General features: G+C 38.6%; 2 protein-coding genes across 2 annotated transcripts in view; one reads left to right on the top strand and one right to left on the bottom strand.

Annotated features, from left to right (window-relative positions):
• The window catches only part of LOC110053417 (uncharacterized), a 53,326-nt gene that overhangs the window by 11,607 nt on the left and 17,949 nt on the right, over positions 1–23,770 (top strand). The window contains exons 12-43 of the mRNA XM_089274665.1: positions 3,459–3,512; positions 4,014–4,067; positions 4,630–4,683; positions 5,241–5,285; positions 5,919–5,972; positions 6,613–6,657; positions 8,045–8,098; positions 8,585–8,629; positions 9,263–9,316; positions 9,728–9,772; positions 10,062–10,115; positions 11,256–11,300; positions 11,818–11,871; positions 12,589–12,642; positions 12,912–12,965; positions 13,556–13,609; positions 14,221–14,274; positions 14,501–14,545; positions 15,106–15,159; positions 15,750–15,794; positions 16,498–16,551; positions 17,063–17,116; positions 17,685–17,738; positions 18,589–18,642; positions 19,407–19,460; positions 19,687–19,731; positions 20,217–20,261; positions 20,637–20,690; positions 21,373–21,426; positions 22,085–22,138; positions 22,983–23,036; positions 23,473–23,526. Coding sequence (XP_089130791.1) covers positions 3,459–3,512; positions 4,014–4,067; positions 4,630–4,683; positions 5,241–5,285; positions 5,919–5,972; positions 6,613–6,657; positions 8,045–8,098; positions 8,585–8,629; positions 9,263–9,316; positions 9,728–9,772; positions 10,062–10,115; positions 11,256–11,300; positions 11,818–11,871; positions 12,589–12,642; positions 12,912–12,965; positions 13,556–13,609; positions 14,221–14,274; positions 14,501–14,545; positions 15,106–15,159; positions 15,750–15,794; positions 16,498–16,551; positions 17,063–17,116; positions 17,685–17,738; positions 18,589–18,642; positions 19,407–19,460; positions 19,687–19,731; positions 20,217–20,261; positions 20,637–20,690; positions 21,373–21,426; positions 22,085–22,138; positions 22,983–23,036; positions 23,473–23,526 — 1,647 coding nt within the window. The remainder of the gene's footprint in view (positions 1–3,458; positions 3,513–4,013; positions 4,068–4,629; positions 4,684–5,240; positions 5,286–5,918; positions 5,973–6,612; positions 6,658–8,044; positions 8,099–8,584; positions 8,630–9,262; positions 9,317–9,727; positions 9,773–10,061; positions 10,116–11,255; positions 11,301–11,817; positions 11,872–12,588; positions 12,643–12,911; positions 12,966–13,555; positions 13,610–14,220; positions 14,275–14,500; positions 14,546–15,105; positions 15,160–15,749; positions 15,795–16,497; positions 16,552–17,062; positions 17,117–17,684; positions 17,739–18,588; positions 18,643–19,406; positions 19,461–19,686; positions 19,732–20,216; positions 20,262–20,636; positions 20,691–21,372; positions 21,427–22,084; positions 22,139–22,982; positions 23,037–23,472; positions 23,527–23,770) is intronic.
• LOC110053420 (uncharacterized) lies at positions 181–970 on the bottom strand. The gene has a single exon (XM_020759641.2). The coding sequence runs from the start codon at positions 968–970 to the stop codon at positions 314–316; it is 657 nt and encodes a 218-aa protein (XP_020615300.2). The 3' UTR covers positions 181–313.

Here is a 23,770-nt window from a genome sequence, read left to right on the forward strand (position 1 = left end):
TTATTGTTTAAACGTACCAGTTTGTCTAGAAAACTGTTGCTAAATGCTTGTCAAAAAGCGGCTGCCTTAAAAAGCTTACTTGCACGTTAATATATGCCTCAACTTTATATTCAATAAAGTATGAACGCTTTATATAATTAATGGACAGCCTTCGCTTGTAAACAAAAACTTGTGCAAAAACAACACCACCACCACATTGTACACTTCTGCACATCTCAAATGTCCATTACGGTTACTTGTAAATTTCCTTCTTTTCCTCTTGTGACAAGACAACTTGTTTTTTTCCCGAGGGAACGAATTATACGTCTACAAACTAAGATGGGCCATAAATTGAGAATGGTGATTGTACAAAACACCCATCATCGATGCCATACTCTTCATCTGAGGAAATCTTCCTGCGAAACATCTCCCTCGCCACAGATTCGCCGCTTCCGAATAAATCTTTTTCCATAACAACAATATCCTTATTGTCAAGGCGTGAAGCAATTGGCAAATGATCTTGTGTGTAATTGGAAAATTTCTCTGGAATGCTGTTGCTTGTTTGAGGGCTGTTTGTAATTTCTTCAACTTCGGTCGAAGTTTTTGTAAAGCTGTTGAAATCTTCGCATAGAAGAGGTGTTTCGTGGAGGTATCCTAAATCGACTTCCCCGCTTAACAGCTCGTTTTGCAAGCGAAGTTCTTCCAGATCATTGAGATGTTGCGCTATTCGTTCCTTGCTCGTCTTGATGTACCTTGCAGTTTCTCTCAAAATTCCTGACCTTGATAACTTCTTGTCCTCTGAAGCCAGCGATGGTACGGATTTGCGAAGACTTTCAAAGCAACCACGGATAATTCCTCTCCTTTGTTGTTCGAGTGCGTTGTGATGCGCTCTTCTACCAAAAGAATTCTTAGGCTTCGATTTTGTTATAAGCTTTGGTTTCGTTTTTGCATGGAATTTCTCATGCCCTGCTTTAGGGAGAGGGAACTCCATAATTTGGTGCAATTTTAATGATTTGGCTTCCTAATTTAATTGCTGGTGAGAAAGACGCGGAAAATTGGGTTGCGCGATGTAACAAATGATGCCAAAACATTCCCGCGTGAATCGCGAGAGTGTTTTTTTTTCACGAACAATGCAAAATCGTGCGTTTTGCAAACTAGCACGTGCACGCCTTCCTAATGAACCTGCGAATGCCTCGATTTTATTTTGTGACGCGTAGACCCGGCCACATTTTTGAAAACGGAGATTTCACTCTGAAAATGCATGAAATGTTTTCTGTCCACACTAAACCGGAGGAATTTTAAAATGGAAACAATCACCGGCCATTTTGAATTTGTATTTGAGTGAAACTCGGAGAGCATTCTCGTCCCCAGAGGCCGCGCTCGTTTTGGTTAGCACCAAGAAATCGCGACCTGGGTTGGTCCAGATTCACGGACCGTTCACGATTCACGGACCGTTCACGATTCACGGATGTTGCGTCAAATCTGACAAATCTCATATACTGAGAATGCGAAACGAAAACCCTGGGCACGCTCAGAAAATCGGGTCGCGATTCTTGGTGGCGTCTGGGGACGAGAATGCTCGGGGAGGGAAATCACATAATTATCGTGGCGTCATCGTTTTCGAACAGCTCCGTTTTCAAAATGTTTCCCGTCCACACGAAAACGCGAAGCCGGCGTTTTCAAATTCCTCCGGTTTTCGCCTCCTGCGCAGACGTCATTGAGCTCGTCACGCAATCTTATTCCCCCACAGGGAGGGAGATTGCGTGACGAGCCCAAAGAACGTCTGCATAGGAAAGCCAGTTTAAAGAGCTTTTTCGAAAAGGTCCGTTTTCGTGACGGATTAGTGTGGCCTGACCAGAAAGGAAAAACTCTGTTTTCAAATTTCTTTGCTGTAGTGTGGACCAGGCCTAAAGACTGGACGTAGTTCATGGTTCAGTACTATATAGAGCCACCACCGTTTGCCTCTTTGGCTGCCGTCTATGCAAATGATGAACAAGAAGTATGCAGGGGCGCAGTATAATTTAAAATTATTTTTGGAACTCTCAGATTGTCTTGGTTAGGAAGTGAATGGATCTGATACTGTAATTGTTTAGTTAGCATTTTCATGCGGATGATTTTGTCAGGAACGTCCCGTCCGGAACTTCAACTTGTAATTAATAAAATACCTCACTCTCTCTCTCTTATTGAAGTTAGTACTGTAATGGTCGCGATTTTCACGCAAGGGCAAGGGATATTCAGCATAGAGCTTCCAGCCGCTCAGTGTGATTATCATTTCACAGCTTTTCATTTTGAAGTCTTTGAAAGGCTTGTGCGACCAGAGGGCGTGGCTGAAATTCGGATTGATGAAATAAATCTTTATTTGGCTAATTCGCTTTCAATATTGAATGGTTTCATGCCCTTAGCTGAAACCTAAGAGGATAATTGAGACATACCGGCACAAGAAGAACGAAAGAGGTTCTTTGTCGTTTCCTTTACTTCGTTCGCATATTGGAGATGGCTCGGCTTTACCAACCGAGGTGGTCCTGGTAACGATTGTTCTGACAACATGGCCGCTTACCAGTGGACTGTTTGCTTGTGGTTATTTTATGTGGTTATAATAAACTTATTTCGCTCAAGTTTGCTTGCGGTTAGCTTTGATATTTTTGGAAAGGACAACATTATCTTGTATTTGGCCCTTTCCAACAAATAAAAGCTAACCGCCAGCAGACACGGGTAAAACTAACCGCAAAGCAAACAGTGTATTCGGTGTTTGGCGTTCCGCTTCTTTCATTTCTTGACGTACCCCAGGACTGCCAGAACATTCAGTTCTAATTTGACTCGAATGCATTTTCAAAGCTTTCTAGTGGGAGGCTCAAGTCTTAAGCGTTATCATAATGGCTTTACGGGTGACCGGCATTCGCTGGATGGCGGAGGTAATCTCAATGTAGGAAGATACGCCCGTTCAACTTTACAGGCTAACTTTCGCGTCGAAACTTTGTGTGTGGACACGATGTTAAGCTTAACTGAAATGTTTGTGTAACTGTAAACTGAGAAGCCGTTTCCTTGAGTGAAATAACAGTACGTATACAGAATTAGCAATTTGACTATCAGCGGTTGCTTGTTTGAAAACTTCTAAAAAAGAGTTAAAGTTCGTTTTACAGCAATCGATGGAAAATTGCAACACATTATGGCCGTTTTTTTTGATAAAAAAGTAGTTGCTTGCTCAGTATTTCAGGTCTTTTCTTTCTATCAACAACCATAATAGCTATGGAATTAATGACGTTTTTGGTTGGGTATAAGTCTTGAGTCAGATAGAATGCATTTAGCAACAGTGAAGGTTCATCAAGGCTGGGAAATGGGGAAATTGAGTGGAATTTTGATAGGACCTTCTGTTCCTATAACCACATCTCAAACTAGGTATGATAATGAACAAGTGCAACACCTTTGAAACTGTGAGACTTCCATTAGTCTGTAATCTGTTTTATTGAAACACTTTCTAGGGTCCCGAGGGTTCAGTTGGACAGCCTGGTCCCCCAGGACCTGCTGGAGAAAAGGTAAGAACTGACTTGTACATCTTCAAGCCTAATGTATTGCGCAGAGATCAGTGTATGAGTTTTGCAGACTGCAGACTGCACAATGGTTGCTAGTAAGTAGTATTGTATTCCCATTTGCCATTACCATGTCCACTTTTGATAGCCAACTGTAAGCAGGCTAACCTGAGTGCTATTCAGGCTAACCAGAGGGCTATGTAAGTTATTAACGTAGTCTGCATTTTGGAGTCTGCAATTATCATACACTACACAAAAATTGATACGTTTGTGAAAGAAAACAGATCATGCATCTAATCGGAGATATCTGTGAACATAATATGGATTCCTCATAGTAACTGCTACAGTATCAGTACAGTGTCCTCCATGAAATGTTTCAGTTTGAATCTCAGATTTTTTGTGTCTTGTAGAGGCTGGAGTACTGTGTGGTAAGAAATGCCTGTTTAATTTGTTCCTCGGCAAAGCAGTTGACTGAAAAGTGATTTTTTTGTTTGCTGTTTTATGCAGGGTGACCAAGGACCAAGGGGGCAGTTCGGCATGCTGGGCCGTAAAGGTGCTAGGGTATGTGAAGTTTAATTGATTTGAATTATTTTATAACTTTGTTTCTTCTTCTTTCAATGCATGACTAATAATAATAATAATAATAATAATAATAGTAATAGTAAAAGTAATAGTAATAGTAATAGTAATAGTAATAGTAATAGTAATAGTAATAGTAATAGTAATAGTAATAGTAATAGTAATAGTAATAGTAATAGTAATAGTAATAGTAATAGTAATAATAATAATAATAGTAGTAGTAGTAGTAATAGCAATAGCAATAGCAATAGCAATAGCAATAGCAATAGCAATAGCAATAGCAATAGCAATAGCAATAGCAATAGCAATAGCAATAGCAATAGTAATAGTAATAGTAATAGTAATAGTAATAGTAATAATAATAATAATAATAATAATAATAATAGTTAAGATATTTCAATGGGAAGTCCATGTCACACACCTACACTGGTATTCACTGTAAGCTGCTTATTAAGACAAATCCCTTCTCAGCTGAAAAGGTCATCTCTCTTACTGTTTATTGTTTATGGAATTATATTGTAAAGCCAGCATTTTGTTTTTACAGGGAAAACGAGGCAAGCCAGGGACTAAAGGGCCGAATGGGTTACCAGGAGAAAAGGTACACATGTTTGTCTCCGTAAGAGCCAATTAATTAGGTGTGTGCTTAAAGAGGAAATTGAAGTTTTGTGAAAAAAAAAACATGCAGATGGTATACATGTAGGTATGTACACGAGAAAGCTGTAACCATCAATCATTGGCAATGATAATTGCAGCTTTCTCATGATTTTTCATAACTGATTAAGGATAAAAACATTCAAATAGCTGTACTCAGTGGATATAATCTCTTTTCAATTATGTTATGCTTGATTTAGTATATTATGCCTGATTGTTTTAAAGACATTATCAAGGGATCAGAGATCTATCTGGAAGGTGCTCTTTTTGGTTTTCTTGAAGAATCATTATTTTTTGGAAGCCTGTGGTGGTTTTTTTTTTTGCCAGAGGGATGCAAACTAGATCCGGGGCTACTGTTGCTTCTGGAAATAAAAAAAAAGTGCCCTCTTCCACTCTACCTCTTCCATTTCCTTTGAAGTAGGCATTTGCCAATGCTATGATCTACAACAACTGACAGAATTACTATGAAATTAATTCACACTGGAATTTTTTGTCATTTTTTAGGGTGAACAAGGGCCAACTGGACCAAATGGTGCCAATGGTGTCATGGTAAGTTGAAATTGTTTTTTAAATAATTATGCAAGTCAACTGACTTGCTGCTATACATATAGATTGGATAAAAATCTCTCATGTGATCAATGTTGTCCTAAATATACATTTACAACTTCCCTGGGGAAATAAAGCTGTATAACTTCCTAGCCACTTGTAAAAAAAGAGAACCAACTCTGATCAACAGAAATTTTGTTCAGGTCTTCGGTGGAGATGTAGTACACTACTATTTAGCAGGTTGGACTATGGGCCAGCTGATGCATTCAAGTCTGAGCTCTTGCCCTTGTCATTACGTGGGTTGTTGGACACTTTTTCCGTCTTATATTAACAAATGGTTGTAATAAAAACTTCAAAAATACTGGGGGTAATCTCTCAGTGATTTTCACCCTATCTGGTACTGGTAGGAGGCAGAGGAAGGGGACAATAATCCTGCATGCTACTAAAATCAGTGAAAGCTCTGGGCAGCTTTGACCTGCAGGCAGATTTTACCCTTATATCAGCGACAACTCTGTGGTACAGAGGAGCATTCAGTACTTACAGTGATGCAAGTAAAGTCATTGAATCTGAAAACTACGATGTACCATTGCTAAGAAAAGTTTCAACTTAACAACTCGATGTTGCCTTTTGTTGCAGGGCCAGCCTGGCAAAACAGGAGCCAGAGGGCCAATGGGTGATCTGGGTTCCAAGGTACGTGTTTTTACTAATAGAAATAACTGAAAATTAAACTTGTTGATCAATGTACATTTCAGATTAGTTACAGTACTTGAGATACACAGCACATAGAGGCTTTAATTGTTTCTGGGCTTACCACGTTGATTGAAACCCATGACAATCAGGAATGCATTGTAAAACTAACAATTACACAGTCATGTATTTTACACAGCTTTATTAAATCTGTTTCGTTTTCTATAGTCAGAGCTTGTAGCATTATCTTGTTGCATATGTTAGTTTGAGGCCCTTAAAAATGTATCACAACACGCAACAAATATGGGACGATACATTAGGAATGAGAGATTATTATTCTACCCTTTGTGGTACACATTGGTGGCACATCAGGCGAGTTTGGTTGAGCCACGGTTCGTATTTTGGTGAGACATAGTCAAGCCAAAATACCCATGGTGAGGCGGAACTTCCTTGGTATGCCCCAAAGCATACCAAAAAAGGTACAATTTGATAATTTGGCCAAGCGATCATGATATCATAGACAAACATGTACCAGGTCAGTGAATTAAAATCGCAGTATATCAGAACAGTAGAGAGGGCTTGCCTTCTGATTGGCTAATTGTGAATTTGGGTGTACTAACCATTGTTATCTTGCTTTCAACAGGGTATGGTAGGACCTCCTGGCCCTCCGGGACCTCAAGGACCTAAGGTGCTGTGAATATTCATTCGGTCAATCTCATGTACATGTAGTAAATACATACTAAATAGCTTGAAATCAGGGCTGGAGTGATTTGAATTGAGTAATTTGTCTAGTGTGAAAAGAACTGTTCTTGATAACTGTTTACAATTTACCTGAGCTAAAGTGATCTTCAGAGTCAGTGTCAGAGTGGTCATCTTCAGAGTCAGTCGATAGTGTGATCTATTAAATGTGTTTGTGTGCGTTTGACTACCAACGCAAAAGCAAACATGTTAGAACATGTTTAGTTCCAAATACAAATGCAAGTTTACTCAATGTTTAACATGCAGTTCAGGGCTTCAAATAATTTCCGGGCTGGTGCCAGTCAAGTTGTCCCGTCAAACCTATTTTTGCTCAGACATATTCCATTTTTGGCTGGACAAACATCGATTACGTCTTATCGCTATGAAAGTGCCCCCTCCTCCCTTCACATGGTGTTTAAATATGAAACAAGTAAATTTTCAAAGCATTTATTGTATGTGAGCATTGATCTCAATGCAGGAAAAGTTGAATGCATGGGACAGCAAAATCAGTATCACATTTGTGCGAAAATTTGCAACGATAGCCGGAAATTTTGTGACTATGAATCATTTATTAAAAGTTCTTGGTCTGGTAGTTAAGTATCCACCTTTTTCCCCTCCTTTTTCACAAATGCCAATAATATTGAACCTTTAAATATTGAAAACTTGAAACTCTAAATTTTTTCCTTACCAACATAAACAACCGGACAAATTGTCCGGCCATCTAAGAATTTGACTGGACAAAACCTATTTTTGACCAGACATTGTCTGTTGACCGGCCGTTATTTGAAGCCCTGCAGTTGATGGTCTGCATATCTCTGATCGGTACCATTTGCATCATGGTCCATTGGCAGTGATTGATCATTGAACAGCTGTTATGGTATTGACTGTTAAATAAGGACTCCTCTAATCCAATTCACTCTCATTTGCTCATAAGGTATATTTCTAAATGAACTGGGCAACTTTGTTATGGTCTGATGTGTCTCAAACCTACATTGTAGTGAAATCATTACTCTAGAGAAATTGTGAAGCAATCATCAACCTGAGAAACTTAAGAGTAGTCAGGGACCTATTATTGATATTAAGTAAATTCACGATGATTCAAATTACTACTTTTGCTTGATTAGGTGTCTGAGGCCTAGCTCTCACACAGAGGACTTTTTTTAAAAGACAGTTTAGATCTTCACTTTCTAATCAGGAACAGTGGTGCAGCTTTAAATATCAATCATTCACCTGTCAAAGAGATGTTCTAAATTTGTCACTTGTGCAGCTTATTGCCGTGGTAGTTAACTATTTAAAGGCAACACTAACTAGACTGAATCCACTGGATATTTATGCAGGGTGCTGTGGGAACACCAGGGCAGCAGGGAATTGCAGGAGCCAGGGGACCAAGGGTAAGCATTGAGACTTTTTCACTATATAGCTGGATTGCCTGGAAGTAGTTGGTGGGAAATTCTTCTTTCAGCCATGCCACTCGGTCACAAACAACCACTGCCACCTCACCCTGTGATGTAAACTAAAACCCCAAAGCTGTCTTTTCTTTCTCTGTGGTTCTGTGCCAGGTCTCTCTACATGTACGTCCACCATGTGTTCTTTTTCTCTCCGGAGCCCCAGAGCCCAGGTTAATGCCATCTTCTGATGTTGGTGTCATGTAGCTTTCATTGTGAGATTTAAATATGTTGCCATAATGTTGCTAGTAGATTTGCTCACTGATGGTGCTGATGCTAGCCTGGTTATGGTTAATTCTTTTTAGGAAACAACATTTATTTGACTGTACAATTTACTAACTAAAGTTTTTTCTGAGACCCATGCATGATCAAAATGGATATTGTCATTTAAGATGTGTTAAATGTTCATTTATTTATATTTATTTTCTCAAGGGTGATCCTGGAGCAGATGGGCCTGCGGGTGAAATGGGCCCACCGGTATGTTTAATTTTGTTTTTTGATGCTTTGATCAGGTTTAGTAGGACATCATAAAGTTTTAATAATTTATTTATTAATAAATCAATTAAAAGTATTTTTGCAAGTAATTTTTAACTTTGTTTAGTCAAACCACTTTCAAACATGTTTAAATTGTTGACTAGTGTGAATGGGTATTATAGTCTATAGTGAGCTAAGTCAATGGGCCCTAGTGTCATTGGTCAAATTGTACTTCAGTTAGCCTGACTGTATAATAATTTCTCCAGTGAGTCTAAAAGCACCTCTGTTAGCACTCTGCAATCAGTTAGCCTAAATAACACTTTGTCTGGCCTCAGCTCAATAGTGATCCATTTAGTCACAGTATGTAAAATATAGTACTAAGGTTAGGCCATCAAAGACAGACAGATTCAGTGAAAGTAATCATGGTAATATGAAAGACTCATTGACTCAGTACTCATGAATGTAGCCTTATTTTGGTATTTTTATGGATTGATAAAAATATGTCTTTGATCAACAAAAATTAGAATTTAGATGATTTTTGGTATTTGTATGAATGATGCTAGAACATCATAGTCAGCTTCTGCTTCAGTTTGCATGCTGTACATTTGATAAAAAGTTAACCAATTGCCTTTTTAGGGTTTGCCAGGTGCACAGGGACCCCAGGGACTGCGTGGTCAACCTGGAAATCCTGTAAGTACGGAATGCACCAAATATTTTACTGAGCATGATAGTGCCCTATACTGATAAACAGTCTGACCATGAATATATAGTCAAGATGGAATCTGTGGCCTAAGTTTAGTTCTAAAAATATTCATCATATTCACCTTATCTTCATAAAACAAATCAGGTGTAGCATTTTCATTATCCCTCTATCTTCAAGGAAAAAATACATTTTTAATTAATTATATTTTGAATGAACACGTTTCATAAGAAATCTTTTAAGATTAAAAGAAAAGATTAAAAGTTGCACTCCAAATATTTTTTGACTTTTGATTACCACATAAACACTTAAATGTGTGCCTGATTTTCAGAAGTGATACCTGTGTTATTTCCTGCAGACTTGTGTGTGATATTACCTTACATATGTTTTGTTTGTCTCAGGGTCTTCCTGGCCCCGATGGACCCGCTGGAGAAAAAGGTGAAAGTGTAAGTGCAACAAAGTTATTGCTGGTGATAAAGTTTTAATTTACATGTAAGCCTTTCTGATGCCTCAGGTTTTGCTGATTGACTGTTTCAACATTTCATGAAACGAACGTGAAGTTTTGCATGATCTTTTTGGAATAACCCTGCATGGCCTGATACCCTGTAACAGTATAATTAATGAGTTTGAGTTGCATGCCAATTAATATGCATTTCTTAAACTCTTTCTAAGGCAATCTCAAATGTTGTAAATATCTTTCATTAGACTGTGTTTATAATCATCTGTTTTCTACAGGGTTCACCAGGACCCCCAGGACCTTCAGGACCACAGGGCGACCTAGGACCGAAGGCGAGACAATAGTGATCTTATAAACATTCTATTCTGTGAAATAACTTTGCAGAATATTTTGATGCAAAACCAGTCAACTCATTTATTCTTGCTTTTTATGTGATGTAGTCATATTCCAAAATTAGAAATTATCTTTCCTTCTGAGATTTTAGTTTCATCAGATAAAAGACCCTATAGGAATATGACGTTTGACAATGTTTTAACTTGACAGAGTTCTTCTTTTTGTAATACATGTAGAGTACTTCAAGCTTTTGCGTTGCATGACATGAAAATGGTCGCCCGGAAAGACTGTTGCGTAGATCAAAAGATGAGTTATCGCGTTAGTTTTTTCTAAATACACGGTGCTTGCGCTAGAAGAAGAATTTATTTCAATGTGTCGGAACTGTAGAGTAAAAATTTCGTTTCAATTGCAAAACTCAACAAAAGATGTTTTTGTTATTTTACGGCCACCATATCTGTGCCCCTCCGAAGGGCACAAACATGGCGTCTCCATACAAAGTTCTATAAATTTGGGTGACCCACTTCTGCGAATAACGGGCGCATGAAAAACAGCAGAAACCTGATTCTTGGCAAGGTTGATTATATAGCAAGCATCTACATGTATCAAATCCCAGATTCTTGATTTTATTTACTGAATGGTTACGATTCCTAGTTATGGTTAGTGCACTCATCTCTGGATTGAGCGGTCCGCGTTCAAGCCCTGGCCAGGGGCATTGTTTTGTGTTCTTGGACAAGACACTTTACTCTCACAGTGCCTCTCTCCACCTAGGTGTATAAATGGGCACCAGCGAACTTAATGCGGGGGGTAACCCTGCGATAGACTAGCATCCCATCCAGGGGGAGTAGAAATACTCCTAGTCGCTTCATGCTAGGGAAACCGGGATAATATAAACTCCGGCCTGGTGGGCCACTTGGCTCGTATACAGACTTTACCTTAGGTGGTTTACACAGAGGACTGAATGGCCAAAATATTAGTTATTGGAAAGGTTACCTTGGTGATGTATCTTGCTCAAGTTATAAACATTTTTTTTTAACTCAATACATGAGTTGAATTTTTCCAGCTTTTGCGGGATTATGGTTAGTTATATGTATTACTTACGACACATTCATGTACTTATCTGTTTCTATCACTTTGTACAGGGTACAACTGGACCAGAGGGAAGAAAGGGACAGAAAGGCGAGGCTGTGAGTGTTGTGCTTAGGCATTTTGTATACAATTAGAGACTGCCTTCAACAAAGTTCAATCAACTCAGCTCTATTTAAGACAGTAATTAAGACTGCTAAGAATGGAAACTTTTCCAGCTTAAAGATTTCTTTGTATGTGTGTTAATTCCCATGAGGAGCTGTTACCAGAAAAGCAAGAAAAAAAATATTAAAGTTATTTATCAAATGCGAAAGGCCGTGTTTGATCACATTTCCAAACACCGAGAAGAGTTGAAAATACGATGCGTAGAGGAGTGTTTTTGACAAAACTTTGAGATGTTTGAAATGTGATCAAACGCTTTCTTGAGTGTTTGTCTTATCTTCTCAATCGAAACGAAAACTACTAAGGGAAAATTAACTGGGGCCAAGTTTGTGGTTGTGTACATATGTACCAGTATGAGGTCTGAATAGATCTTTTAGATGTCAACCAAAGCAAATGTTTGATTTTCCAGTAGTTCTTTGGAGGTGTTTAATCTAATATATGTTGTGTGTTCAACAGGGTGAAAGAGGGTCCACTGGCTCCAAAGGCTTTGCAGGTGCACCAGGAGATAAGGTGAAACAACATAACATCTTGCTCTTGCAATTTAAATTAGAAATTTATATTTGGAATTATTCAGTAATTAATCATGCCCGTAACAAATTTATTTATTGTGGTTGATTCTCAGCATGCCTTTTCATTGCATAATTAGTGCACATCACATGGGTGTCCAATTACAGGTACAACTTTGGTAAGTATGCCTGTAATTGGATGCCTACATGTATGCCATTTGCCCATCACTTATAATTACCTAATGTGTGTTTTACTGGCTTCCTGCTGTTCAATTAAAACATGATAGCAAATACTACTGATGCTTCTGATCTGAAAATCTGCTTTTGATGCTATTGCTATAGGAGCAGTTCAGGTAATCATGTTCATAATTTCAAATTAGGCTCACACAGCATGCTTGTTGAGTTTAGATCTTGCAATCAGGCTCACACAGCATGCTTGTTGAGTTTAGATCTTGCAATCACCTGATTACTCCTTAAGTACTCCTCTTGATTCAGTTACTATTTCGAGTATGAGTTCATCTCGGGTTCAATTGCAGCACTGGAGCTGCAAATCATCACACATGAGCAAGTTGCATCTGGTTGAACTCTTTTCTTGCAGGTGGTATTCAAGTTTGCATACTATTCTCTACATCTATAGCCTTGTAAAGCATTTGAACCATGTCTGATATATTTAATACCATAAGCCTTCTGACAAGTCACTCCCAAATTCTGTCCATGGCAGGGTCCTGCGGGCATCCCTGGAGATAGTGGAGTACCTGGTGCTCAAGGAGCTCCTGTGAGTTGCTTTTAAAGGTTTTGATAAAATATCATGTTCTTTGATTGTGACAGACCATTTTCATCAAAGTGTAAATAATTTCTTATATTTATTTGTTTGAAATATCTGAGAAACTTACAGTATTCATAGTGAAGGTAATTAGAAAAGTGTTACATGTGCTGCCCTGTGTTAAATAAAATTGAACTCACAGTCAAAAAGATTATTAGGATAAATTTAACAAGTTCAAAGTTTCATTGTGTCATTTTTTTTTTTTTTTTTTGCAACATCAGGGTGAAATAGGAATACAGGGCCCTCCTGGCGCATCAGGCCCTGTTGGACCCAAGGTAAGAAGTGTGCATGGTGGAGGACACACATTCTATGTCTGCCTTCTTGACGTGCAGTTGTCGGTTTGAAAAATCCCCAAACAATCCCATTGACTTGACCAACTGATAAATATGTCCAGACTAATTCTCAAAAATTCTGGACCCCAAATGTCACAACTTAAATTATAAAAGTGAATTTCAGTAGCTTTTATTTTGTGTAACTTTGTGCAGTAAGATTGCATTTACAGAAATCAATCAATCTGTCAATCGATTGATCAATCAATCAGTCAATCAATCAATCAAGCAAACCATCCGTCAGTCAGTCAGTCGGTCGGTTGGTTGGTCAGTCAGCGAGTCAGTCAGTCAGTCAGTCAGTCAAGGTCAGTCAGTCAGTCAGTCATTGACCAACCAATCAGCCAGTCAGCAAGTCAGTCAGTCAGTCAGTCAGTCAGTCAGTCAGTCAGTCAGTCAGTCAGTCAGTCAATAAGTTAGCTGGTTATTCAGTCCCTTAGCCATTGATTTTGCCACTCTTCAGTATATAAGCCATGTGCAGTGAAACTTAAGAGAGCTATTTGCTAACATTACAACTACTTTATATTTGTAACCTGCAGGGGGTCATGGGAACCCAAGGCTTACCCGGCTTACAAGGGAATAAAGGTGAAAAGGTGAGCTGTACTTCCTTAGTTGGTGTTAATTTTTTTAACTGTTACATTTGATAAATGATAAACTTGTGAGCTGGCTTTCTTGGAAATCTAAACCCCCATAATTAAATGGTTATTTACAGACTTTATTGTTGTAAAGTGTTTAACAATGGAAAAAGGCAAAAGAAATAATAACCCTAGGTTATGATATTTTCACTTTTTCAACCATATTTGTACTTTTTGTCATGAATTTAAACATCTCATTATGCTTGCAGAAGAACAACTGGAAGTTTTAGTGATAGTAACAGTTAAGATGATATAATTGTTTTTGTTGTTGTTGTTGTTGCTGCTGCTGTTGCTGATGTCTAGCATCTTTCATTTTTTAGTTAACGATTCAATTTTTAACATGGAAAATACATATTAAGCTGTTCTTTTAAAATGTTAGAACTGTAAAAACTTCATACCTCCATGTTTAAATAAAATATATTCATGATGTGGTGTGTTATATTGCTATGTGGTGATAGAAAAAGAAATGAAATCACGAGCAAGTCGTAAGATTGAATCAGAATTTATTATCAAATTCCATATAGCTGCATATTGATTAGCAGTAATCAGGTGAGGTGTGTTTCTTACAGGGCAGCACTGGCAGAACTGGAAGAAGAGGACCACGAGGTGCCAGAGGAGATAAGGTTTGCCAGTTTTCCTTTATTTGACACTCACTGTACAGTTGAAGGTCTTCCTACATTGGTCATGGTGGAGCATCCACTTACAATTCCTCTATAACACGTCTGTTAATTGGAGGTCGCTGGTAGCATAGGGTGAGACACAACAGGGTTTGTTGAACCCTCCACAAAATATTACTTATTATTGACCACCAACAGATGAGTCATCGCTCAAAAAACATTTCTTTAACAGGGCGGAGTGGGTGGAAAAGGCGAGAGGGGTGGTCCTGGCGCTAGGGTGAGTATTGTTTAGTTTTATGACTCTGCAATGATTTTGCTTTCTGTGTACAGTTTACAATAGTAAGAAAAGTGATAAATAATTATTATACTAGGGATAATAATAAAAACAACTGACTGAAACTCGCTTGCACTAAGAATTTCTACCTCTTATAAATTTAGCACTGGCTTATAGTACTTGCTAGTTTGTTGTTGCAGTTGTTGGTAGTCTCTACTGTATATATATCTACGTAGCTGTTAAAAGTTAATTTAATGTGGCATCTTCAAAAAAAACATTTAGTATTCATCAACTAGACTTGGAGTTGCTGTTCATCCAACAATCAGTTAAGTTCAAATTTAACTCCCCTTTATACTTAAGTGGTAAGTGGGACTTCAAGAAATAAACACCACTGTTGCCCGCCCGTGGCATGCTTGTCAATGGTTTTCTGTGTTATGGTACATTCTTTTATCTCTTTGTACAGTTCTGCGCAAGTTAATTAATTATCAATGGTGGATGCTGGTTACAGTTGGTGTCACTGTTTAACTATTTTACTCAATGCTGTTTGATTATTTTTATATCAGGGTCCGAGAGGGAGTAAGGGCAATCCTGGTATCTCTGGAAAAGATGGGATCCCTGTAAGAGTTTCTTAATTGATTAGTACTCTAGTTGGTATCATTTAATTGCATGTAGACTTACATTTATTGACTTGAAATCAGTGAATAACATTAGACCGAGACTTTAAATAACAAACCTGCAAGAATGCCTTGGAGATATGTATACATGTAGTGGTCCACTTGGGTATTCATTTGATTTAACATGGCTCTCTATTGTTTATGACCCCATGTGAACTGACGAGGGAAGTTTGCAGTAATCTGCAGATGCTCGATGTGTAAAAGTTGGCCGGTTAACTTATCTTTATGGCGTGAACAAGACTACAAAAAGTAAAGTGGACAGAATTTCCTTTTGTGAAATCTTGTACAATTTACTACTTGGTTTTTAGGAGAATCTTTTAGACCATCAGTTTTTACGTGGATGGAGAAACAAAATTTGTCAAAAAATAATGAAGCTGCTTGTCGAATCCTTACAATTTTCATGTTTATATGTGCTTAGCTGTAATATGTCTGTTGGTATGTCATCTTATAATCCACTAATTCTACTGTCTGTGAACTTCTCTAAGTTCAGGTAAGGACATGTAGTGAATTTCCCACTCTGATTTGCTTTTTAGGGCTTTCAAGGAAATGCTGGAACTCCCGGAGAACAAGGCCAACCTGTAAGTAGCATTTTTATTGTACAGTCATAATTGATTAACTGGCATCCTTCTATAAAATAATGAAAGCATAGCTATACCTGACATTTTCTGTACGCGATGACTCAAAAGAGTTCTTGATAATTGCTCGCACATAGGCTTGTCTTGCTACAATTTCGCATACTTTTTATGAATTTGATGGAGACTTGAAGTTTTTTCAATCATTACGAAATTAAGTGAGTGGTGTTTTGTGTGTGTGTCATAACACCATGAGCAGTTACGAGTTCACATGGCATGCAAAATGCCCTGAAATATGTTAGGGCAGTTGATAGTTACTATGATCTAGATTCCCTGTATGAACGATATTTGGTGCTCCATTCCCAAGCCTGCATGTATTATATTTCGTTCTACAATTCATTCATAATAGAACGCTAGTAGATTCATACTGTTTCAGCAATAGAGTGCTTTTTCCGTGTTTACATAACCTCTTCTTAACAGGAGAACGTTTGCATAACTTTCGCGAATTCTCCCAACTCCCCAAGTGTTTATATGACGCTATGTAAACATAGAAAAATTTCTCTATTGGATTTATAAAATATTTCTCAAAACTATGCGCGAATCTTAAACGTCACAACTGTGTTTACTTACTCTCATTTAAATTCTCCTATCGACCAATGAGCGCGCGCCTTGTAGCTCAGTTATTTTATAATGTATAATATCACGGTAGGGTGATGCTGGGCCCAAAGGACTATCTGGACCAATGGGACCAAGAGGATCTCAAGTGAGTGAATTAAAAAGGGACAATTCAATTAATATGCTATGCGGGGATGCAGTGTTGACTATTCGTCTCTTTTACGCCGTGTGTTTTTGACATGTATTTTGGGAAGCAAGTAGGTTGACATGCTAAATATGCAAACATAAGTGTTTGTTCTAGCGTTCTGAACATGTACCATACTGATGCCACAAGAATAATGTCGTGACTACCTACTGTAAATACTCAATAAAGCCTTTCTATCTTTTCAGTCTTTTCTTTTTAGGAGCATTGTTTTAACATGCCACCTCCCTATGAAGCCTCTGCCACTTCCAAGACGTTAACCCTGCAAACACTTCGGATTAGAAAATTATTATTTAGGGGCATGGCGTTTTCTGGTTACAAACAGCAATCTCTGAAGATAAATACGGGTTTGGTAGAGCGTTCTGTCATACGTGCTCATTGCCTTTATTAGCAAGTGCATGATTTTTTATGGCATGCAGTGTTTTCATTTTGTGATTTTTTTTCTTCTTTCTTCTAGGGTCCCCAAGGAAAAGAAGGTGAACCTGGCCCCGATGGAGAGACTGGACTGCCGGTATGTCCCGTTGTAAAATATTGAACAGCTGTATAGAGCTCTAAAAAGAACTATCTAGTGGTGAAACTGTCCTCATGGATGGAAAGGGAAAAATAATTTGTACCTTTCTAAAGCTTGACTGATCCATTCCCGAAGATGTTTTTATAAGCAACATTTATTTTCCAAAGATACTTGACACATGAATCGACAGAAACGCTTTGTCTGTGGAATGCCACTCTTTCGACGTCGATGCGAGCGCTTTGTCTCCCAGCAACAGGCCTGTCCACAAAATAAAATAGATTTCTAAATAGATGGCTTTGTCTTTTTATTTGCAACGTAGGATTGGGCTTGTGAAATACGTTTTGGGAATGCAATGAGGTCTATCTTTTGTCATAGAAGCACACATTCAAATATCCAGTACACTAGGGGGATGAGATGGAGACATAAAGGAGAAAGGCTTAATGTTCTTGTCGTAGTTATATGTTTCGACTTTGCGACGTCAAACAATAAAATGATGTTCACCACAGGTTAGTGAAGATTAAGCTATTTTTTTTTTTGGCTCGTAATAAACTCCTGTGTTGTATTGCAGGGTGATTCTGGTTTACCTGGTAGTGAGGGCCCACGCGGACCTCAGGGACCTTTGGTAGGTGACGAGGGGGATAACTCAACTGTGCAAACGTTCGTTTGTGAGTGAATTGGCGTTCCTATAGCCTGGGCAAGTCTGCAATAGCTCTTGTACCTTTGATTTGGGTGTGTTCTGGCTCTCCAGTGTCAAAAATAAGTTTTCAAAGGGTGAATAACTCTATCCAGAGGAAATATCAGTTTTCAGAGAATAAAACTAGCAGATTTGCTATCCACTGGATTTTGATTGGTCTCGTGGAACTTGTTACCTGATCCTTTGATGAGCCAGGACAAGCTATGTGTTTATGATGCTCGATTTACTCAGGAGAACTAATGAAATAATGCATTTGTAGCTATTTGTGACAAAAATCACTAATTGGATGTTGTAATGTAGAGTTGTGCTACTTTGAAGAATAGCGGGTGTCGTGTTATGAAGAGAAAAATGCCTTCACATCTCCAAAATTATGAACTCGAAACAATAGTGTTATATTATATTAAACGTAAATTAGTAGTTCTTTTAATAAGCTTCCTGACAGATCAAACAAATGAGATAACAAACCATGTCCCGGTTGTTCGAAAGGTGGTTAACGCTTTCCACCGGATAAATCACTATCCAGCGGATAGCGTGGTTTGTTTTGTTAACACTTATCAGCTGGATAACGATTTATCCGGTGGATAGCGTTACCCAGCCTTCGAACAATTGCGGCCAGTTGTCTAAATTTTACTCAGAGGAACAGCTCATTCTGACTTAAGGAGATATCTTGACAAACATTGTCAAACAACTGTCTGTGCACCAAGTTGATGATATGGTCTTGTTATCGTTGCATTGTTTTGTGTGAGTTTTGTTTTTAAGTACATGATTGTTGTTTTAGGGTCCACAAGGGCCGAGAGGTGTAGATGGAGCAAAGGGCGCCCAAGGAAGACCGGTTTGTCGTGACTATTTTTTCTCTTTACTGCCAAATTCATGCACTAGCCTGGGAACTACAATCCCCGACAAACGTCTTGGCACGCTTGCCCACTTTTGCAGTATCTCTCAGGGAAATTCATCAGTTCGCCTCCCTACCCCCGATTCAATGTTGTTTATGGTGATGAATTCGTCATTGCTCGTTTCCAACATTGACGGGGGGAAAGGGGGTTCCCTATTCCAGTGATGTCATAACTTATTGTTTCCAAAATAGCTTTGTCAACGCATTTTCATGCTATCTGATCCAGGCGCGCCAAGGACTTTTGTCGTGGATTGTACCTTGTCGTCGCGGTCAGGCCGTTAATTCAGCAGTTGAAACGAAACGTTTTAGCATTAGGCTGTGAGAAAGGGATTCCCTTCACTAAGAGAATCTCTCTCTTGCAAGGTATTTCAGCATCAGATTCACTTTCAGTACTGTGCTTGAACTATAAAAATGGAAAGCAAGATATACTGAGTTCGAAATAAAAGTTTCAGTGGCAGATAATTTACCTTCAGGGGATTGGGACTTAAAACATTTACTCCAAGAACAATTCCAACTGTAAATATATGAAAATTAAAGACATAAAATGGATTGCAACTCATTCAAATGAACACTTGGTGTCATCGTGCCAGTCTTTTTTGGAGATAATGTGGGTACTGATCTGGATCATGGCCAAAGACATACGCACATAGCTTCACTTGGCATGTAGTAAAACTATTGAAAGCTGTTGGATTGTTTTTTACCAGGGTGGGCGAGGAGAAAAGGGGCGTAAAGGACAAGCCGGACAGAATGGAGAAAAAGTGAGTGGTCTTAATTACAAACCAGATGGGTAGCTTTAAAGGATAAGGCTCAGTACGTGATGAGTGAACTCACCCAACTTCTTTGCAGCTAATATGAGGATTTTCACAAATACTTATGAGTGGCTCAATGTGTGTTAGCAATTTAGTCCTTCAGGCAAGGTACCTACGAATCCCTTCAAGTTGTTTTCCAAAATCACATTAACATGATACTTCTCTTTCTTCCCAGGGTCCGCCAGGTGATACAGGCAGAAGTGGCAGAGATGGAGAAAATGTAAGTACTTCACTGTTGCCATTACAGTATTACATTAGCGAGGAGTATGTCATCTCTAGTAGCAAGGTACTTTGGCCAAGATATTCCTGATGCTAGTAAACTCTAAGAGGTATTCGCTCCACGAAAAAAGCTCATTGAAACTAGACGTCTTTACAAATTCGTTAATGATCACCCGTTCGTTGGTCATAAGTTTCCTTCCAAAGACGTCAAAGACATTTTTCTCACCTCAAGACGGTGACAAAAGTGTATGCCATTGTCGTATTTGCGTGACAAAATCTGGTAGATCTTCAGGGTCAGACTAGTTGATTAGTTCGGTTGGTCTGGATAGAAAAAAAAGGAAAAACCTTGGCGTATTTTGACCAATTTATATCTACATACCTATGATTGTTATTTGGGGGTTATACCCATAACCTGAAGCTAATAACCCCTGGTCCTCTCACTGTGTAGTACATGTAATTCATTGACAATGTTTGATTTAAATGTAGGGGCCGCGTGGTTTGGATGGAGCGGCTGGCGATATTGGAGCACCTGTAAGTTTGACGCATACTTAACTTGTACATTAGAACAATTTAGTTTATCAGTTATGCGGTCAGTCGTGCATGCTCAAAACCTCAAGGCACAATCATTGGGGAAGACACTGTAATGAGGCACTTGAGCATACCCACTTTGTTTCCAAGAGTATCACAACAAATTCAGTCTTGTCAAGTATACGCAAACATTTATGGTAGTAGCGTTTATTTGAATGGTCGGACATAAGGCTCATCTACAAATTCAAGAGAAGAAACCAATATTTACAGCTAAATATTTTACGTTAAAGGGCTGCTCAATAACCTCTATTTAGTGATAACATACTTGATAACAAATGGACTTTGATTATGCTGTCATTGGTAAATTTCTCTCTGTAGGGATTCGCAGGCCCCCGAGGTGAGGCGGGCCCACAAGGCAAGCCCGGAATGACGGTAAGGCAGATTTTTTAACCTATCATATTATACGCTGTTACACTTGGCAATTGTTCTTACCAGTTGTGCCGCTGCGAGGCAAGTTCCTCAACGCTTTAAAAATTTTTTAGTTTAACTTCCAGAGGAAATTCCTAAGAAATTCATCGCAGCTTTGCCACAATTGTTGCAAAAAGTAGAACTCATTTTTTACTGGTAACACTTGCTGAAAAACCAAACCAAACAAGGAAAACTGTAACGGCAAAGCAAAACTTAAAAACAAAGGCAACGATGTTCCGGGAAATGTTCGAATCACCGTGTGTTGTTGTGGGTAATTTTTCTTGTAAGTTGTGAACACTAGTTGTACTGCGCATTTACTTAACCTTAAATGTACCTCTTTTCTTAGCTTCAAATTGTTGGAAATGTTCTTGCCTCTGTTGCTTTTAAAGACGGTATATAACTTCCACAGTAAACGGGGCACGCATGTTGAGTAGCATTTGTTTCGCATCAAACACTTGGCGTGTCATGTTTCTCGTGGTATACATGATACCACGATCGAATTTAGACTATTTTCAGTCTACCATTTTTAAGTATTGTACTCTCCAGCATTTGTGTAGCATGCGTTGTACTGTATGCAATCCATCTTCTTGTAACTGGATTAATCAGCATCATAGTTGACTTGCACCTTGCGTAACTTGATTGATAGGGCCCTCAAGGATTGACAGGTCCTGCCGGTAAAACTGGAGTCCAAGGAGCTGCAGTAAGTCCACTTTAAAAACCACTGTGTTTGTACTCAAAGTGCTCGTGTAGGGATTCAGCCAACATGTCCCTATTATAAGAAATACATCTCCCGATTTTAGGTCTGGAATAATGTAGGAATAATTATATGAAATAATCATAGAGAATAACTGTACAGAATAATTATAGAGAATAATAATTATTGTAGAGAATAATTGTAGAGATCCGTGTCACGTTGTAGGCTAATTTGGGGACCAATATGCAGATTTAATAGCGTTATGTCATTTGTTTGGGATTAAGTAGCAACAAATTCGTAGTTTCTCTCACAGGGGATGAAATTAGTGGAAACACCTGTTTTCAGGCTAAACGCAATGATATCACTTTCCATTTGCACAACATAGGTTGTGGTTTGTAATACAGTTAAATGATAAACGTGAATAGGTTTGGAATCGTTTAAATTGAAGGAATCCTCAAAATAATAGATCCCTAATAAAGAAAAAGACGAAAATAGTTGTAATAGATAAGGATGCCAAGACTGAGAAAGATTGGACCAATTTGGCCAGTGTTGTTCCAGACGCGCGTTCCCCAGCGTAGCTCCTTGTAAGGTTGGTTTTTAAGGTTGTTTTTTTTTTCCCATGAATTTCTTGACTTTTGTTGACATTTTATTTTGTCGTTGAAAGGGACCCGAAGGACCAGCTGGAGGAACAGGACCAACTGGCGAGAAAGGAAATACGGTAAATCTTTCTTGTCACATTGCAATATCACGAGGTTAGATTGAACACCTTCCATTTTCATGTCAAATTTGACCAGTTTAAATGTAACACATTCCATTTCCCGGTCCAAAGTCCTTCGTTACGATTCTGAATGTAAGAAGGTCCATTTTCCTATCAAAATGGCCATGTCACGATTTTGGAAAAAAGTATTCCATTTTCCTGTCGAAATCCACTTATCGCAAGTTACAGCTGTGTTTGTATCAAGGACGTTTCTAAGAGCGGTTTTCAATTGAGTGAGGAAAGGAATCAGGCAATCACTTGTTTTTAGTTTTGGTTTTGGTTTTGCGATGCACTGACTAGTCTAATTGGTAAGTAATTGGTTTGGTTTCGGTTTTACGACTCTCAACTGAAATCCCCTCTGTTAACGTAATGAAGTGGTAACCACGTGGCTTTTTTGGAATCTATTATGTGCAAATAAGATTAGCATTTGGACGCTGGGAACTTTCGGAGTGTGCTAAATTTTAACTGCTGAAGTTACTTTCATATTAATGTATTCATTTGCTAGAATTGCCTCTTGTTTCGCCCTCCTCACCAGCACATTAGTACTCGGTAGGAAAGCAGCTAGTTTTAGTTATGATCGTGACACCCATCCACCCCATATTATGTACTGTACATGGAAGTTGGAAGCGTGTGGCGTTGGAGGTAACCAGACAAGGAGCGAGACACAAAGTAGGGTAGTTGACTCTGATGGATATCTACAACACTGACTGACACTGTCATTAATTCCCGCTCAGGAGGTTGGAGAGTTGCATCTTCTTATCATGTCAAGCTTTATTCATCATCATTTTATTATTTTTGTTTCCAGGGTCCAGAGGGTGAGGTTGGACCTGTCGGTGCTCAAGGGAGACCTGGAGCTGATGTGAGTAGACCCTCTTGATGTTATCAGTGTGGTTCATTTCCGTGAACCGAAATCGCGCTAGAAGTACCCTTTCTTCATCTGTAATGAGAAAAGAAAAGTATTTCGGCATATTTATATTGTTGGTTAAAAGGACTCAGTCAGTTGTGCTGTAGCCTTCGGTTCAGTTTAGTTTATCTCGCAGTCCCATTGGTCGTTAGCGGCTTGTTAGTGTTTGTTGTTGTGAATAGTGAATGTTGCCGTCGCATGTTGAACATAAAAAGTGTGAGTTTGAAGTTTTATTTTTTGTTTTAGTCATGGTAGCACTTCAGGCAGGCTACAGGTGTTACAAATGGCTGAGGGAAACTAAGAATTTTAATTGATAATGATGATGATGATTACTAATTAACAACAGACTAGAATCCATATGTCTTAATATACCCTATGTGACTCTCCACAGGGGCTTCCAGGGGATGCCGGACCTGTTGGTGAGCGTGGACCAAAAGGCGAAACGGTAAATAACGCTAGCAGTATATGAAATAAATTTATAAAAAAGACGTTAACAAAGTTAGCGTTGAAAACGCAGTGAAACAGAGAATTTAAATTATAATTTTCTGGCTAAGAATCTTACGATTTTAACGGTCTTCCCCAAGTTTTTCAAATTTCTTCGGTTCAACCAGTTTTGAGCTCTGTTATAAGACTTTGGAAAAAGCAGTGTGCAAGAAGCATTGCAACAGAACTGTGTAAGACATTGATCT

Source organism: Orbicella faveolata, unplaced genomic scaffold, assembly GCF_042242905.1.
Source record: "Orbicella faveolata isolate gen_17 unplaced genomic scaffold, um_ofav_v1 contig_36, whole genome shotgun sequence".
Classification (NCBI taxonomy): domain Eukaryota; kingdom Metazoa; phylum Cnidaria; class Anthozoa; order Scleractinia; family Merulinidae; genus Orbicella; species Orbicella faveolata.

Coding starts and splice junctions, on each gene's coding strand:
- LOC110053420 (XM_020759641.2), bottom strand. CDS start 970: ATGGAGTTCCCTCTCCCTAAAGCAGGGCATGAGAAATTCCATGCAAAA.